Source organism: Bombina bombina, chromosome 2 (genome assembly GCF_027579735.1).
Source record: "Bombina bombina isolate aBomBom1 chromosome 2, aBomBom1.pri, whole genome shotgun sequence".
NCBI lineage: Eukaryota > Metazoa > Chordata > Amphibia > Anura > Bombinatoridae > Bombina > Bombina bombina.
The window spans coordinates 912,220,653-912,236,753 of record NC_069500.1 but is presented as its reverse complement, the minus strand read 5'-3'; the positions used below and the strand labels follow the sequence as shown (position 1 = coordinate 912,236,753).

Here is a 16,101-nt window from a genome sequence, read left to right as displayed (position 1 = left end):
GGTCCCTCCCCCTCACACATAACAGTGAGAGAGATCAGTAAACTGTCATAAATTAAATAAAACAACTGCCAAGTGGAAAAAAATAGTGCCCAAAACATTTTTTCACCCAGTACCTCAGAAAATTAAACGATTTTACATGCCAGCAAAAAACGTTTAACATTAATAAATTGAGTGTTATTAAAAAGCCTGTTGCTAGTCCCTGCAAATTAGGCTAAATTTTATGCATACAGTATAATTCCAGTGAAGTGCCATTCCCCAGAATACTGAAGTGTAAAATATACATACATGACAGCCTGATACCAGTTGCTGCTACTGCATTTAAGGCTGAGTTTACATTATATCGGTATGGCAGAATTTTCTCATCAATTCCATTGTCAGAAAATAATAAGCTGCTACATACCTCTTTGCAGATTAATCTGCCCGCTGTCCCCTGATCTGAAGTTTACCTCTCCTCAGATGGCCGAGAAACAGCAATATGATCTTAACTACTCCGGCTAAAATCATAGAAAAACTCAGGTAGATTCTTCTTCAAATTCTACCAGAGAAGGAATAACACACTCCGGTGCTATTATAAAATAACAAACTTTTGATTGAAGGTATGAAACTAAGTATAATCACCACAGTCCTCTCACACATCCTATCTATTCGTTGGGTGCAAGAGAATGACTGGTAATGGCAGTTAGGGGAGGAGCTATATAGCAGCTCTGCTGGGTGAATCCTCTTGCACTTCCTGTTGGGGAGGGGTTAATATCCCATAAGTAATGGATGATCCGTGGACTGGATACACTTAACAAGAGAAAGAAAGAATTCAAATCCAATATCACAGGAGAAACACAAATAATCACAGACACTATTAGGTGTCAAGACAAAGGAGTTATACATCTAATAGAATGCTCTTGTCGAAAACAGTATTTTGGGGGAAATGACCAGGAGTCTCCGAGAGAGAATGAGAGAACATATATGGGCTATAGAAAATGAAGACACATACCATACTATATCAACACTTCAAAGAAATTCATAACAGTAACCTCTCCGACTTTAAATTTTGGGGCATTTATAAACATGGAAAAAATTGGAGAGGAGGTAATTTTGAGGGTGAACTAATCAAAAAGGAAGCAGAATTTATATACAATTTCCAGACTTTACAACCATTGGGTTTAAACTCAGAATTAGACATGGCGTTTATATGAAAATATACAATATTGTTTTAAAAATGCACGCCCTATATTCAACAATAAGATGTCATGTTACAGATGTTAAAGTTATACATAAAATGTCTAATTTATATTCATATGTTCTTAGAACAGATGTTAAAGTTTTATATAAAACATTATGAGAAAATCTCTTTGTTTCCATCTAACATTTATTATCTTATTTTATGATTGTTCATGTCTCATTTTAAAAGGACATTCTATGTATGTATATATACCACCTTAAAGGAATATGATATCCAATCAGAGAAGATCGTGAGCAGCCAATCAAATCCATGTTATGGCTATAAATCAAGCACACCTAGCAGTCAGAAAGTATCTTGATAAAGCCCTTGTGAGGGTGAAACGCGTAGACCTTACTGACTGCAACAAAGGAATATTTATTGCTTTTATTTAATCAATACAGCCTTTTTAATAAAAGTGCCATCTGCCTGCATTGCTCCGGGGAGTATCTACAGATACAGTGGATAAAGGCCAAGTTGTTTCTACATATACACTTAGAAATGTGTATTCAAGTTATCCACGCTGTCTAAAAGAGCAATATCCCTGGAATCAAATCCACCTATACAGTAGATCAAGAATCACTGTTTACAGCAAAAGCATGTATATCTGCTTGAAAGCCTACTGCATCATTTCCATGGCAACGAAGTTTGCCACATTACAAGTCCGCTAAAGGCTTTTGGGATACATTGCTACGGCCGACAGGATTGGAACACTATAGCATGTGAGTTTATTAGCCTATGAGGCACTGTAGAACTCCAATCACGTGATTACACCTCTTTTAATCTTATGGTAACAAACAGTCATCTGATTCCATATTCAAGTGGATTACTTTTAAGGTACCTTTTTAATAGACATTTTGTTCTCAGCACCAAGGGAGACGTTCCTATATTGTTCTTATATATCAGCGCTTTTTATTTTGAGTCTTGTTTATTAAAATATATGTATTTCTGAAGAATCTTTTGGCATATACTCGTGTTTCTATATATTTGTGTATTCACATTCTTATATATTATTTGTGTTCTTCCATATATTTATCCTTTGCTCCCTAGTTGGAGCGCCAGCTAGATTGTATTTTGGAGTGTATGATATTGTATATCTGCTTGAGAGGAGCAGATTTATAGCTTGGCTTTAAGGGATAATATATTTTTAGCGCTCACCAACTCTGTTTTACCACAAAACCTATGGTTTTGACATATTTTTTAACACAAACAAACCAGAAAAACACACAACAGCCAATTAGAAAGGAAACTTCCCCTAAACATGCATTACTACTGATGCCTTGTGTGTTTGATTGCCATTTGTTAGCATTTGCTAAAACACTGTTAAAGGGATATATAATACAAAAAATGTCATTCATGATTCAGATAGATCATGCAATTTGAAACAACTTTCCAATTTACTTATAGTATCTAAATGTGCTTAGTTCTCTTGGCATTCTTTGCTGAAAAGGATACCTAGGTAGGCTCAGGAGCTGGATACTAGCTGCTGATTGGTGGTTGCACACGTCTATTCTCATTGGTCTAGTGGTGTGTTTACCTAGCGCCCAGTAGTGTTTTGTTGTTTCATCAATGATACCAAGAGAATGAAACAAAATTGGAGTAATTGGAAAGTTTTTTAAAAATCTAGTGCCCCATCCGATATGCAGCGTCGCCCGCAAAAGCCGTCGACGCCACATTTTGCGCTGGTTTGGTATCCTATATACGGCTTAACATAGAAGTTACGCTCGTATATTTCTGCCTTCGCCCGTAGTTTTTTCCCCCATACACTGATATACAAAACCTGCGTAGTTTGGTATTCAATATACAGCGTAAGGACTTACGTGGCAAAAATGGAGAAATCTTACTCCATTTTCACCTCACCACAAAATGCAGGCGTAGTAAGCCTTACGCTGAGTATTGGAGCCCCGTAACTCCCTAAACTGCCTGCAAAATAAAACCTAACACCTAACGCATGCGCAATGTCTATCTACCTGTCAACAGCAATCCCCCGCCGCAATCCCTAATAAAGTGTTTAACCCCTAAATCGCCGCTCCCGAACCGCGCCTCCACCTACATTATATGTATTACACCCTAATCTGACCCCCCTACACCACCACCACCTATATTAAATGTATTAACCACTAATATGATCCCCCTACACCGCCGCCACCTATATTAAATTTAACCCCTAATCTGATCCCCCTACACCGCCGCCACCTATATTAAATTTATTAACCCCTAATCTAATCCCCCTACACTACCGACACCTATATTAAATATATTACCCCCTAAACCTAAGTCTAACCCTAACACCCCCTAACTTAATTATTATTTAAATAAATCTAAATAATATTATTATTAACTAAATTATTCCTATTTAAAACTAAATACTTACCTATAAAATAAACCCTAAGATAGCTACAATATAATTAATACATTACATTGTAGCTATTTTAGGGTTTATATTTATTTTACAGGTAGTTTATATTTATTTTACAGGTAACTTTGTATTTATTTTAACTAGGTACAATAGCTATTAAATAGTTAATAACTATTTAATAGCTACCTAGTTAAAAAAAAATTACCTGTAAATTAAATCCTAACCTAAGTTACAAATACACGCTCCATGGCTCCGCGGTCTTCAGTTCCAGCATCGCCGGTCTTCAGCTCCAGAGTGGACGGTCTTCAGCTCCGCAGTCATCGGTCTTCAACTCCTCCGATCCGCGCCGGCTGGTTCCTGGAAGAAGAAGAGGTCGCTGCCTGGAAGAAGACTTTGCCGCCTGGAGCAGGACCTTCTCCGCCGGTCTTCAGGACAGGTAAGGACCACTTGGGGGTTAGACTTAGGTTTTTTTTTAAGGGGGGATCGGGTGGGTTATAGAGTAGGGGTGTGTGGGTGGTGGGTTGTAATGGGGGGGGGTTGTTGTTTTTTTTACAGGTAAAAGAGTTGATTACTTTGGGGCAATGCCCCGCAAAAGGCCCTTTTAAGGGCTGGTAATAGAGCTGATTACTTTTGTAATTTAGTTTAGGATAGGGAAATTTTATTATTTTGGGGGGCCTTTTTATTTTATTAGGGGGCTTAGATTAGGTTTAATTAGATTAAAATTCTTGTAATTTTTTTTATTTTTTGTAATTTAGTGGTTTTTTTGAAATATAGTTTAGTGTATTTAATTGTATTTTAGTTTAGATAATTGTAGTTTAATTAATTTATTGATAGTGTAGTGTTAGGTGTAATGGTAACTTAGGTTAGGATTTATTTTACAGGTAATTTTGTAATTATTTTAACTAGGTAGCTATTAAATAGTTATTAAACTATTTAATAGCTATTGTACCTAGTTAAAAACATAATTTATGCTTACCTGATAAATTCCTTTCTTCTGTTGTGTGATCAGTCCACGGGTCATCATTACTTCTGGGATATAACTCCTCCCCAACAGGAAATGCAAGAGGATTCACCCAGCAGAGCTGCATATAGCTCCTCCCCTCTACGTCAGTCCCAGTCATTCGACCAAGAATCAACGAGAAAGGAGTAACCAAGGGTGAAGTGGTGACTGGAGTATAATTTAAAAGATATTTACCTGCCTTAAAAACAGGGCGGGCCGTGGACTGATCACACAACAGAAGAAAGGAATTTATCAGGTAAGCATAAATTATGTTTTCTTCTGTTATGTGTGATCAGTCCACGGGTCATCATTACTTCTGGGATACCAATACCAAAGCAAAAGTACACGGATGACGGGAGGGAAAGGCAGGCTCATTATACAGAAGGAACCACTGCCTGAAGAACCTTTCTCCCAAAAATAGCCTCCGAAGAAGCAAAAGTGTCAAATTTGTAAAATTTGGAAAAAGTATGAAGTGAAGACCAAGTTGCAGCCTTGCAAATCTGTTCAACAGAGGCCTCATTCTTAAAGGCCCAAGTGGAAGCCACAGCTCTAGTGGAGTGAGCTGTAATTCTTTCAGGAGGCTGCTGTCCAGCAGTCTCATAGGCTAAACGTATTATGCTACGAAGCCAAAAAGAGAGAGAGGTAGCAGAAGCTTTTTGACCTCTCCTCTGCCCAGAGTAAACGACAAACAAGGAAGAAGTTTGGCGAAAATCTTTAGTTGCCTGCAAGTAGAACTTGAGGGCACGAACTACATCCAGATTGTGTAAAAGACGTTCCTTCTTTGAAGAAGGATTTGGACACAAGGATGGGACAACAATCTCTTGATTGATGTTCCTGTTAGTGACTACCTTAGGTAAGAACCCAGGTTTAGTACGCAGAACTACCTTGTCTGAGTGAAAAATCAGATAAGGGGAATCACAATGTAAGGCTGATAACTCAGAGACTCTTCGAGCCGAGGAAATAGCCATTAAAAACAGAACTTTCCAAGATAACATTTTTATATCAATGGAATGAAGGGGTTCAAACGGAACACCCTGTAAAACGTTAAGAACTAAGTTTAAACTCCATGGTGGAGCAACAGCTTTAAACACAGGCTTGATCCTAGCTAAAGCCTGACAAAAGGACTGGACGTCTGGATTTTCTGACAGACGTCTGTGTAACAAGATGGACAGAGCTGAAATCTGTCCCTTTAATGAACTAGCTGATAAACCCTCTTCTAAACCTTCTTGTAGAAAAGACAGTATCCTAGCGATCCTAACCTTACTCCAGGAGTAACCTTTGGATTCGCACCAGTATAGGTATTTCCGCCATATTTTATGGTAAATCCTTCTGGTAACAGGCTTCCTAGCCTGAATTAGGGTATCAATAACCGACTCAGAAAAACCACGTTTTGATAAAATCAAGCGTTCAATTTCCAAGCAGTCAGCTTCAGAGAAGTTAGATTTTGATGTTTGAATGGACCCTGTATCAGAAGGTCCTGTCTTAGAGGTAGAGACCAAGGCGGACAGGATGACATGTCCACTAGATCTGCATACCAAGTCCTGCGTGGCCATGCAGGTGCTATTAGAATTACTGATGCTCTCTCCTGTTTGATTTTGGCAATCAATCGAGGAAGCAGCGGGAAGGGTGGAAACACATAAGCCATCCTGAAGTTCCAAGGTGCTGTCAAAGCATCTATCAGAACTGCTCCCGGATCCCTGGATCTGGACCCGTAGCGAGGAAGTTTGGCGTTCTGGCGAGACGCCATGAGATCTATCTCTGGTTTGCCCCAACGTCGAAGTATTTGGGCAAAGACCTCCGGATGAAGTTCCCACTCCCCCGGATGAAAAGTCTGGCGACTCAAGAAATCCGCCTCCCAGTTCTCCACTCCCGGGATGTGGATTGCTGACAGGTGGCAAGAGTGAGACTCTGCCCAGCGAATTATCTTTGATACTTCCATCATTGCTAGGGAGCTTCTTGTCCCTCCCTGATGGTTGATGTAAGCTACAGTCGTGATGTTGTCCGACTGAAACCTGATGAACCCCCGAGTTGTTAACTGGGGCCAAGCCAGAAGGGCATTGAGAACTGCTCTCAATTCCAGAATGTTTATTGGAAGGAGACTCTCCTCCTGATTCCATAGTCCCTGAGCCTTCAGAGAATTCCAGACAGCGCCCCAACCTAGTAGGCTGGCGTCTGTTGTTACAATTGTCCAGTCTGGCCTGCTGAATGGCATCCCCCTGGACAGGTGTGGCCGATAAAGCCACCATAGAAGAGAATTTCTGGTCTCTTGATTCAGATTCAGAGTAGGGGACAAATCTGAGTAATCCCCATTCCACTGACTTAGCATGCATAATTGCAGCGGTCTGAGGTGTAGGCGTGCAAAAGGTACTATGTCCATTGCCGCTACCATTAAGCCGATCACCTCCATGCATTGAGCTACTGACGGGTGTTGAATGGAATGAAGGACGCGGTATGCATTTTGAAGCTTTGTTAACCTGTCTTGTGTCAGGTAAATCTTCATTTCTACAGAATCTATAAGAGTCCCCAAGAGTGGAACTCTTGTGAGAGGAAAGAGAGAACTCTTCTTTTCGTTCACTTTCCATCCATGCGACCTTAGAAATGCCAGAACTAACTCTGTATGAGACTTGGCAGTTTGAAAGCTTGAAGCTTGATTAGAATGTCGTCTAGGTACGGAGCTACCGAAATCCCTCGCGGTCTTAGTACCGCTAGAAGGGCACCCAGAACCTTTGTGAAGATTCTTGGAGCCGTAGCCAATCCGAATGGAAGAGCTACAAACTGGTAGTGCCTGTCTAAGAAGGCAAACCTTAGATACCGGTGATGATCTTTGTGGATCGGTATGTGAAGGTAAGCATCCTTTAAATCCACTGTGGTCATGTACTGACCCTCTTGGATCATGGGTAAGATTGTCCGAATAGTTTCCATTTGAACGATGGAACTCTTAGGAATTTGTTTAGAGTCTTTAAATCTAAGATTGGCCTGAAAGTTCCCTCTTTTTTGGGAACCACAAACAGGTTTGAGTAGAACCCTTGTCCTTGTTCCGACCGCGGAACCGGATGGATCACTCCCATTAATAACAGATCTTGTACGCAGCGTAGAAACGCTTCTTTCTTTATCTGGTTTGTTGACAACCTTGACAGATGAAATCTCCCTCTTGGGGGAGATAATTTGAAGTCTAGAAGGTATCCCTGTGATATGATCTCTAGAGCCCAGGGATCCTGAACATCTCTTGCCCAGGCCTGGGCGAAGAGAGAGAGTCTGCTCCCCACTAGATCCGGTCCCGGATCGGGGGCTCTCGGTTCATGCTGTCTTTGGGGCAGCAGCAGGTTTCCTGGCCTGCTTGCTCTTGTTCCAGGACTGGTTAGGCTTCCAGCCTTGCCTGTAACGAGCAACAGCTCCTTCCTGTTTTGGTGCAGTGGAGGTTGATGCTGCTCCTGTTTTAAAGTTCCGAAAGGAACGAAAATTAGACTGTCTAGCCTTAGCTTTGGCTTTGTCTTGAGGTAGGGCGTGGCCCTTACCTCCTGTAATGTCAGCGATAATCTCTTTCAAACCGGGCCCAAATAAAGACTGCCCCTTGAAAGGTATATTAAGTAATTTGGACTTAGAAGTAACATCAGCTGACCAGGATTTTAGCCACAGCGCCCTACGTGCCTGTATGGCGAATCCTGAGTTCTTAGCCGTGAGTTTGGTTAAATGTACTACGGCCTCCGAAATGAAGGAATTAGCTAGTTTAAGGACTCTAAGCCTGTCCGTAATGTCGTCTAGCGTAGATGAACTAAGGTTCTCTTCAAGCGACTCAATCCAAAATGCTGCCGCAGCCGTAATCGGCGCGATACATGCAAGGGGTTGTAATATAAAACCTTGTTGAACAAACATTTTCTTAAGGTAACCCTCTAATTTTTTATCCATTGGATCTGAGAAAGCACAGCTATCCTCCACCGGGATAGTGGTACGCTTAGCTAAAGTAGAAACTGCTCCCTCCACCTTGGGGACCGTTTGCCATAAGTCCCGAGTGGTGGCGTCTATTGGAAACATCTTTCTAAATATTGGAGGGGGTGAGAACGGCACACCGGGTCTATCCCACTCCTTAGTAACAATTTCAGTTAGTCTCTTAGGTATAGGAAAAACGTCAGTACTCGCCGGTACCGCAAAGTATTTATCCAACCTACACAGTTTCTCTGGTATTGCAACGGTGTTACAATCGTTGAGAGCTGCTAAGACCTCCCCTAGTAATACACGGAGGTTCTCCAATTTAAATTTAAAATTTGAAATATCTGAGTCCAATCTGTTTGGATCAGAACCGTCACCCACAGAATGAAGCTCTCCGTCCTCATGCTCTGCGAGCTGTGACGCAGTATCAGACATGGCCCTAGCATTGTCAGCGCACTCTGTTCTCACCCCAGAGTGATCACGCTTGCCTCTTAGTTCTGGTAATTTAGACAAAAGTTCAGTCATAACAGTAGCCATATCTTGTAATGTTATCTGTAATGGCCGCCCAGATGTACTAGGCGCCAAAATATCACGCACCTCCCGGGCGGGAGATGCAGGTACTGCCGCGTGAGGCGAGTTAGTCGGCATAACTCTCCCCTCGCTGTTTGGTGAAATTTGTTCACATTGTACAGATTGACTTTTATTTAAAGTAGCATCAATACAGTTAGTACATAAATTTCTATTGGGCTCCACCTTGGCATTGGAACAAATGACACAGATATCTTCCTCTGAGTCAGACATGTTTAACACACTAGCAAAAAAACTTACAACTTGGTTATAATCTTTTTTAGCAAAAAAACGTACTGTGCCTCAAAGAGGTACTAACGATTAAATGACAGTTGAAATAGTGAACTGAAAAAACAGTTATAGCATCAAACTTTAAAACAACAAAACTTTTAGCAAAGGTTTGTTCCCATTAGTAAAATAACAATAATTAAATTTGACATAAAAAATACAAAGCAACGTTTTTATTCACAGTCACTATAAGAATTCTCACAGCTCTGCTGAGAGAATTTACCTCCCTTCAAAGAAGTTTGAAGACCCCTGAGATCTATCAGAGATGAACCGGATCATGCAGGAAAAATAAAAGTAACTGACTGGTATTTTTTGATGCGTAGCAAAGAGCGCCAAAACGGCCCCTTCCTCTCCCACACAGCAGTGAAGAGAAACGAAACTGTCACAATATAAAGCAAAAAAAACTGCCAAGTGGAAAATAATGCCCAAATATTTATTCACACAGTACCTCAGCAATGTAAACGATTCTACATTCCAGCAAAAACGTTTAACATGATAAATAGTTATTAAAAAGGATTAGTGACCTTTAACAGAGTAGTTCCGGTGAAATACCATCCCCAGAATACTGAAGTGTATACATACATGTCATTTTAACGGTATGGCAGGATTTTCTCATCAATTCCATTCAGAAAATAAAAACTGCTACATACCTCAATGCAGATTCCTCTGCCCGCTGTCCCCTGATCTGAAGCCTTTACCTCCCTCAGATGGCCGAGAACAGCAATATGATCTTAGCTACTCCGGTTAAAATCATAGTAAAAAACTCTGACAGATTCTTCCTCAAACTCTGCCAGAGAAGTAATAACACGCTCCGGTGCTATTTTAAAATAACAAACTTTTGATTGAAGTCATAAAAACTAAGTATAATCACCATAGTCCTCTCACACATCCTATCTAGTCGTTGGGTGCAAGAGAATGACTGGGACTGACGTAGAGGGGAGGAGCTATATGCAGCTCTGCTGGGTGAATCCTCTTGCATTTCCTGTTGGGGAGGAGTTATATCCCAGAAGTAATGATGACCCGTGGACTGATCACACATAACAGAAGAAATAAATACAAAGTTACCTGTAAAATAAATATAAACCCTAAAATAGCTACAATGTAATTATTAATTATATTGTAGCTATCTTAGGGTTTATTTTATAGGTAAGTATTTAGTTTTAAATAGGAATAATTTAGTTAATAATAAGAATATTATTTAGATTTATTGAAATAATAATTAAGTTATGGGGTGTTAGGGTTAGACTTAGGTTTAGGGGGTAATATAGTTAATATACGTGGCGGTGGTGTAGGGGGGTCAGATTAGGGGGTAATACATATAATATAGGTGGCGGCGGGGTCCGGGAGCGGCGGTTTAGGGGTTAATACATATAATATAGGTGGCGGCGGTGTAGGGGGGGGGTCAGATTTGGAGTTAATATAGGTGGCGGCGGTGTAGGGGGGTCAGATTAGGGGTTAATACATATAATATAGGTGGCAGCAGTGTAAAGGGGGTCAGATTAGAGGGTAATACATACAATATAGGTGGCGGCGGTATAGGGGGGTCAGATTAGGGGGCAATACATATAATATAGGTGGCGGCAGGGTCTGGGAGCGGCGGTTTAGGGTTTAGTACATGTCTTGTTAGGAGCGAGAGGGGGGGATTGCGGATAGAGGGGTATACGTGTCGGGAAGATGTTTGGGAGGCGTATTAGACAGTTACGGGATATTTTATACTTTAGTTTTTTTAGGCAGCGGCAGTTTCTAAAGTGCCGTAAGTCACTGGCGACTCCAGAAATTTGTACTTACGCTTATTTCTGGACATCGCTAGTTTGTCCGACTTACGGCACTTTAGCAACTGTCGGCGCCGTATATGTGATAGCCCGATGTGCGAGGTGAAACTACGGGCGGCACAGGTTTCCACTCTTGCGCCGAAACATGTGCCATATATCGGATCGCGCCCCTATCCTCTATCTGAATCATGAAAGAAAAAAAAATGGCGTTTCACCAGCATTTTATATAGTTCAGCTGCTCAGAGCACCAGTGAGGCCTAGTATCATGTCAAAACTTGCTCAGAGCCTATGGTGCTTGTACCATCAGGTAATAACTATTTGTTAATTGCTGTGTTTAAAATGCTGGTGCACAGTGCATATTTAAAGGTACATAATACTCATATGCTAAATCACTTGAAACTGATGCAGTATAACTGTAAAAAGCCGACAGGAAAATATCACCTGAGCATCTCTAAGTAAAAAAAAGAAGATATTTTACCACACAATTTCCTCAGCTCAGCAGAGTAAGTTCTGTGTAAAAAGTTATTTCAGTTAATGCCCAGCTGCAGGTAAAATAAAAAATATGAAGAAATGAACTGCAGCCAATCAGCATCAGCAGTGCTGAGGTCATGAACTCTTTTACTGTGATCTCATGAGACTTCCTTAAACTGAATAGGGAAATAACATGTGTGCACGAAGCTCACTCCCTTGCCTGTCCTGGGACAGACATATTGATTTGCTGCTTAAAGTCCTTTGCAATGGGGTTTGAATACTTAGGACACTGAGGTAAAATATATTTCATTTTTACATAGAGATGTTCAGGTGATATTTTCTAGTTCGCTTTTTACAGCTATGCTGTATCATTTTAAATGTTTCAACATTTGGGTATCATGGCCCTTTAAATACAAATTTAAAACAGTCATAGCTTTTATAAGAAGCATTTTTGCCAATACAAGTATATTACAAAAATGCATCTTTTCAAAACTGAAATTAATCCATGCGGCTGAAAAGTCCCTTTAAAGTGATTTGTAACCATCTCGGCTTTTAGCCTGCAAAAGAATAAATATGTAATATCACTTACCTCTAAACATATCGGGCAGTCTTGCCTTGATACATTTTCTATACACTAAAATAAAAAATATTTTAAAAAATCATAATAGTCATTCACGTAAATAAAAGAATACACTTGAAGAGGCCTTTTTTGTGAAAATAAGTCTCCTTAGCCATAATTTTTTTTATTTTTTTTAAATTTGAAGCCTCCATAAAAAGGGATACTAACCCCACAATTTTTCTTTCATGATTCAGATTTGATTTGAAAAAGCAGTAATAAAAGGTTAGGAGCCGGCCCATTTTTAGTTCAGCACCTTGGTAGTGCTTGCTGATTGGTTTGCTACATTTAGCCACAAATCAGCAAGTGCTACCCAGGTGCTGAATAAAAAATGGTCCGGCTCTAAAGCTTACAGTACTGCTTTTTAAAATCAAGATAGCATAAGAACAAAGAAAAAATGATAATAGGAGTAAATTACAAAGGTGCTTAAAAGCTCATGCTCTATCTGAATCATGAAAGAAAAAAATTAGGTTTAGTGTCCCTTTAACTGTAGTGCTTCCAACTAGCAACTCATAATTTAGTTGGACACAACAACCCAGCCAGAACCAATAGGAGGCCTTATTAAAAGCTATTGTCATTAAACAAGCATATGCATATAAAATGCCTGAGAAATAACGAGCTGAATTTTTTTCCTTTTGTTTAAGAAAATATTTTTGAATAATATATCACAATGGTATGATGGAAACTGCACATCCTTTATTCCTTTACCATTTTACTATATAAAGCATGGAACAAAATTCATTGAGGGTCAGCAATGTATTTTGTTCCATGCTTTATATAGTAAAATGGTAAAGGAATATACCTCAGATACTGAATATTCTGACAGCATATTGTATTATATATTAGGGTTGCACCGATACTAGTATCGGTACCGATACCAAGTACTTGCACCAGTACTTGTACTCGTGCAAATGCACCGATACTTAAACCGATACCTCCAGATCATAGATCTTACCCATACGCCATTTTGTGGCATTTTTTTTTAAACTTCATGTTTCCATTTCATTCTAAGCTGCAGTGGAGACTTGACTAAAAATTGTTCACTTCTGTTCCGCCAATAAAAATTGCTGTTATTTGTATTATTGTACGTCAGAGCAGTGCTCCAAAAGCTGCTACTATACAGCTGGATGCCTACCTGGGAGAGATCACTGTAACTTAGACAAACCCCTGCCTGAAGTACTGGGCAGTTAATAAACTGTGATTTAATGGCCCAAAAATATCTTTCTGCCCCATGCAGTAGTGTGGAAAGTGAGACTGTTCAGCTTAGAGTCAAACGTTCTTACTGATAAAAGAAACAGACTTATAGCTCAACATGCTTCTGTTCCTTAAAAATAACTTTTGAAAAATGTATTCTAATTGCTAGATTAGCTGTTATACTGCTAGTTCTCATCTTGCACAATTATGCTCAAAACATACTGTACTCTGAGGAACATCCTTATCTTATATAATTGCAGGAAGAGTGTTCATAGGACATATTAAGTTAATTCCTATGAACATTCACTCATCCTACAATTATAGGACTAGATTTAGATTACATTTGATTGGTAAACTTTACCAATGCTCTGTTCACATTTCCAACTCCAAAGACTTTAATGGAGTTGGACATGTAATGAGAACATTGGTAAAGCTTACCAGTCAATGTAATCTATTCCATAGTGTTGTTCCCCATGATAAAAACAGAATTTATGTTTACCTGATAAATTTCTTTCTCCAACGGTGTGTCCGGTCCACGGCGTCATCCTTACTTGTGGGATATTCTCTTCCCCAACAGGAAATGGCAAAGAGCCCAGCAAAGCTGGTCACATGATCCCTCCTAGGCTCCGCCTACCCCAGTCATTCGACCGACGTTAAGGAGGAATATTTGCATAGGAGAAACCATATGGTACCGTGGTGACTGTAGTTAAAGAAAATAAAATATCAGACCTGATTAAAAAAAACCAGGGCGGGCCGTGGACCGGACACACCGTTGGAGAAAGAAATTTATCAGGTAAACATAAATTCTGTTTTCTCCAACATAGGTGTGTCCGGTCCACGGCGTCATCCTTACTTGTGGGAACCAATACCAAAGCTTTAGGACACGGATGAAGGGAGGGAGCAAATCAGGTCACCTAAATGGAAGGCACCACGGCTTGTAAAACCTTTCTCCCAAAAATAGCCTCAGAAGAAGCAAAAGTATCAAACTTGTAAAATTTGGTAAAAGTGTGCAGTGAAGACCAAGTCGCTGCCCTACATATCTGATCAACAGAAGCCTCGTTCTTGAAGGCCCATGTGGAAGCCACAGCCCTAGTGGAATGAGCTGTGATTCTTTCGGGAGGCTGCCGTCCGGCAGTCTCGTAAGCCAATCTGATGATGCTTTTAATCCAAAAAGAGAGAGAGGTAGAAGTTGCTTTTTGACCTCTCCTTTTACCTGAATAAACAACAAACAAGGAAGATGTTTGTCTAAAATCCTTTGTAGCATCTAAATAGAATTTTAGAGCGCGAACAACATCCAAATTGTGCAACAAACGTTCCTTCTTTGAAACTGGTTTTGGACACAGAGAAGGTACGATAATCTCCTGGTTAATGTTTTTGTTAGAAACAACTTTTGGAAGAAAACCAGGTTTAGTACGTAAAACCACCTTATCTGCATGGAACACCAGATAAGGAGGAGAACACTGCAGAGCAGATAATTCTGAGACTCTTCTAGCAGAAGAAATCGCAACTAAAAACAAAACTTTCCAAGATAATAACTTAATATCAACGGAATGTAAGGGTTCAAATGGAACCCCCTGAAGAACTGAAAGAACTAAATTGAGACTCCAAGGAGGAGTCAAAGGTTTGTAAACAGGCTTGATTCTAACCAGAGCCTGAACAAAGGCTTGAACATCTGGCACAGCTGCCAGCTTTTTGTGAAGTAATACCGACAAGGCAGAAATCTGTCCCTTCAGGGAACTTGCAGATAATCCTTTTTCCAATCCTTCTTGAAGGAAGGATAGAATCCTAGGAATCTTAACCTTGTCCCAAGGGAATCCTTTAGATTCACACCAACAGATATATTTTTTCCAAATTTTGTGGTAAATCTTTCTAGTCACAGGCTTTCTGGCCTGAACAAGAGTATCGATAACAGAATCTGAGAATCCTCGCTTCGATAAAATCAAGCGTTCAATCTCCAAGCAGTCAGCTGGAGTGAAACCAGATTCGGATGTTCGAACGGACCCTGAACAAGAAGGTCTCGTCTCAAAGGTAGCTTCCAAGGTGGAGCCGATGACATATTCACCAGATCTGCATACCAAGTCCTGCGTGGCCACGCAGGAGCTATCAAGATCACCGACGCCCTCTCCTGCTTGATCCTGGCTATCAGCCTGGGGATGAGAGGAAATGGCGGGAACACATAAGCTAGTTTGAAGGTCCAAGGTGCTACTAGTGCATCCACTAGAGCCGCCTTGGGATCCCTGGATCTGGCCCCGTAGCAAGGAACTTTGAAGTTCTGACGAGAGGCCATCAGATCCATGTCTGGAATGCCCCACAGGTGAGTGACTTGGGCAAAGATTTCCGGATGGAGTTCCCACTCCCCCGGATGCAATGTCTGCCGACTCAGAAAATCCGCTTCCCAATTTTCCACTCCTGGGATGTGGATAGCAGACAGGTGGCAGGAGTGAGACTCCGCCCAAAGAATAATTTTGGTTACTTCTTCCATCGCTAGGGAACTCCTTGTTCCCCCCTGATGGTTGATGTACGCAACAGTCGTCATGTTGTCTGATTGAAACCGTATGAACCTGGTCCTCGCAAGCTGGGGCCAGGCCTGGAGAGCATTGAATATCGCTCTCAGTTCCAGAATATTTATCGGTAGAAGAGATTCTTCCCGAGACCAAAGACCCTGAGCTTTCAGGGATCCCCAGACCGCGCCCC

At 40.6% G+C, this 16,101-nt stretch overlaps 1 protein-coding gene across 1 annotated transcript in view; it reads right to left on the bottom strand.

Annotated features, from left to right (window-relative positions):
- Positions 1-16,101, bottom strand: part of RCHY1 (ring finger and CHY zinc finger domain containing 1) — a 55,307-nt gene that overhangs the window by 18,536 nt on the left and 20,670 nt on the right. The window contains exon 5 of the mRNA XM_053703309.1: positions 12,187-12,231. Coding sequence (XP_053559284.1) covers positions 12,187-12,231 — 45 coding nt within the window. The remainder of the gene's footprint in view (positions 1-12,186; positions 12,232-16,101) is intronic.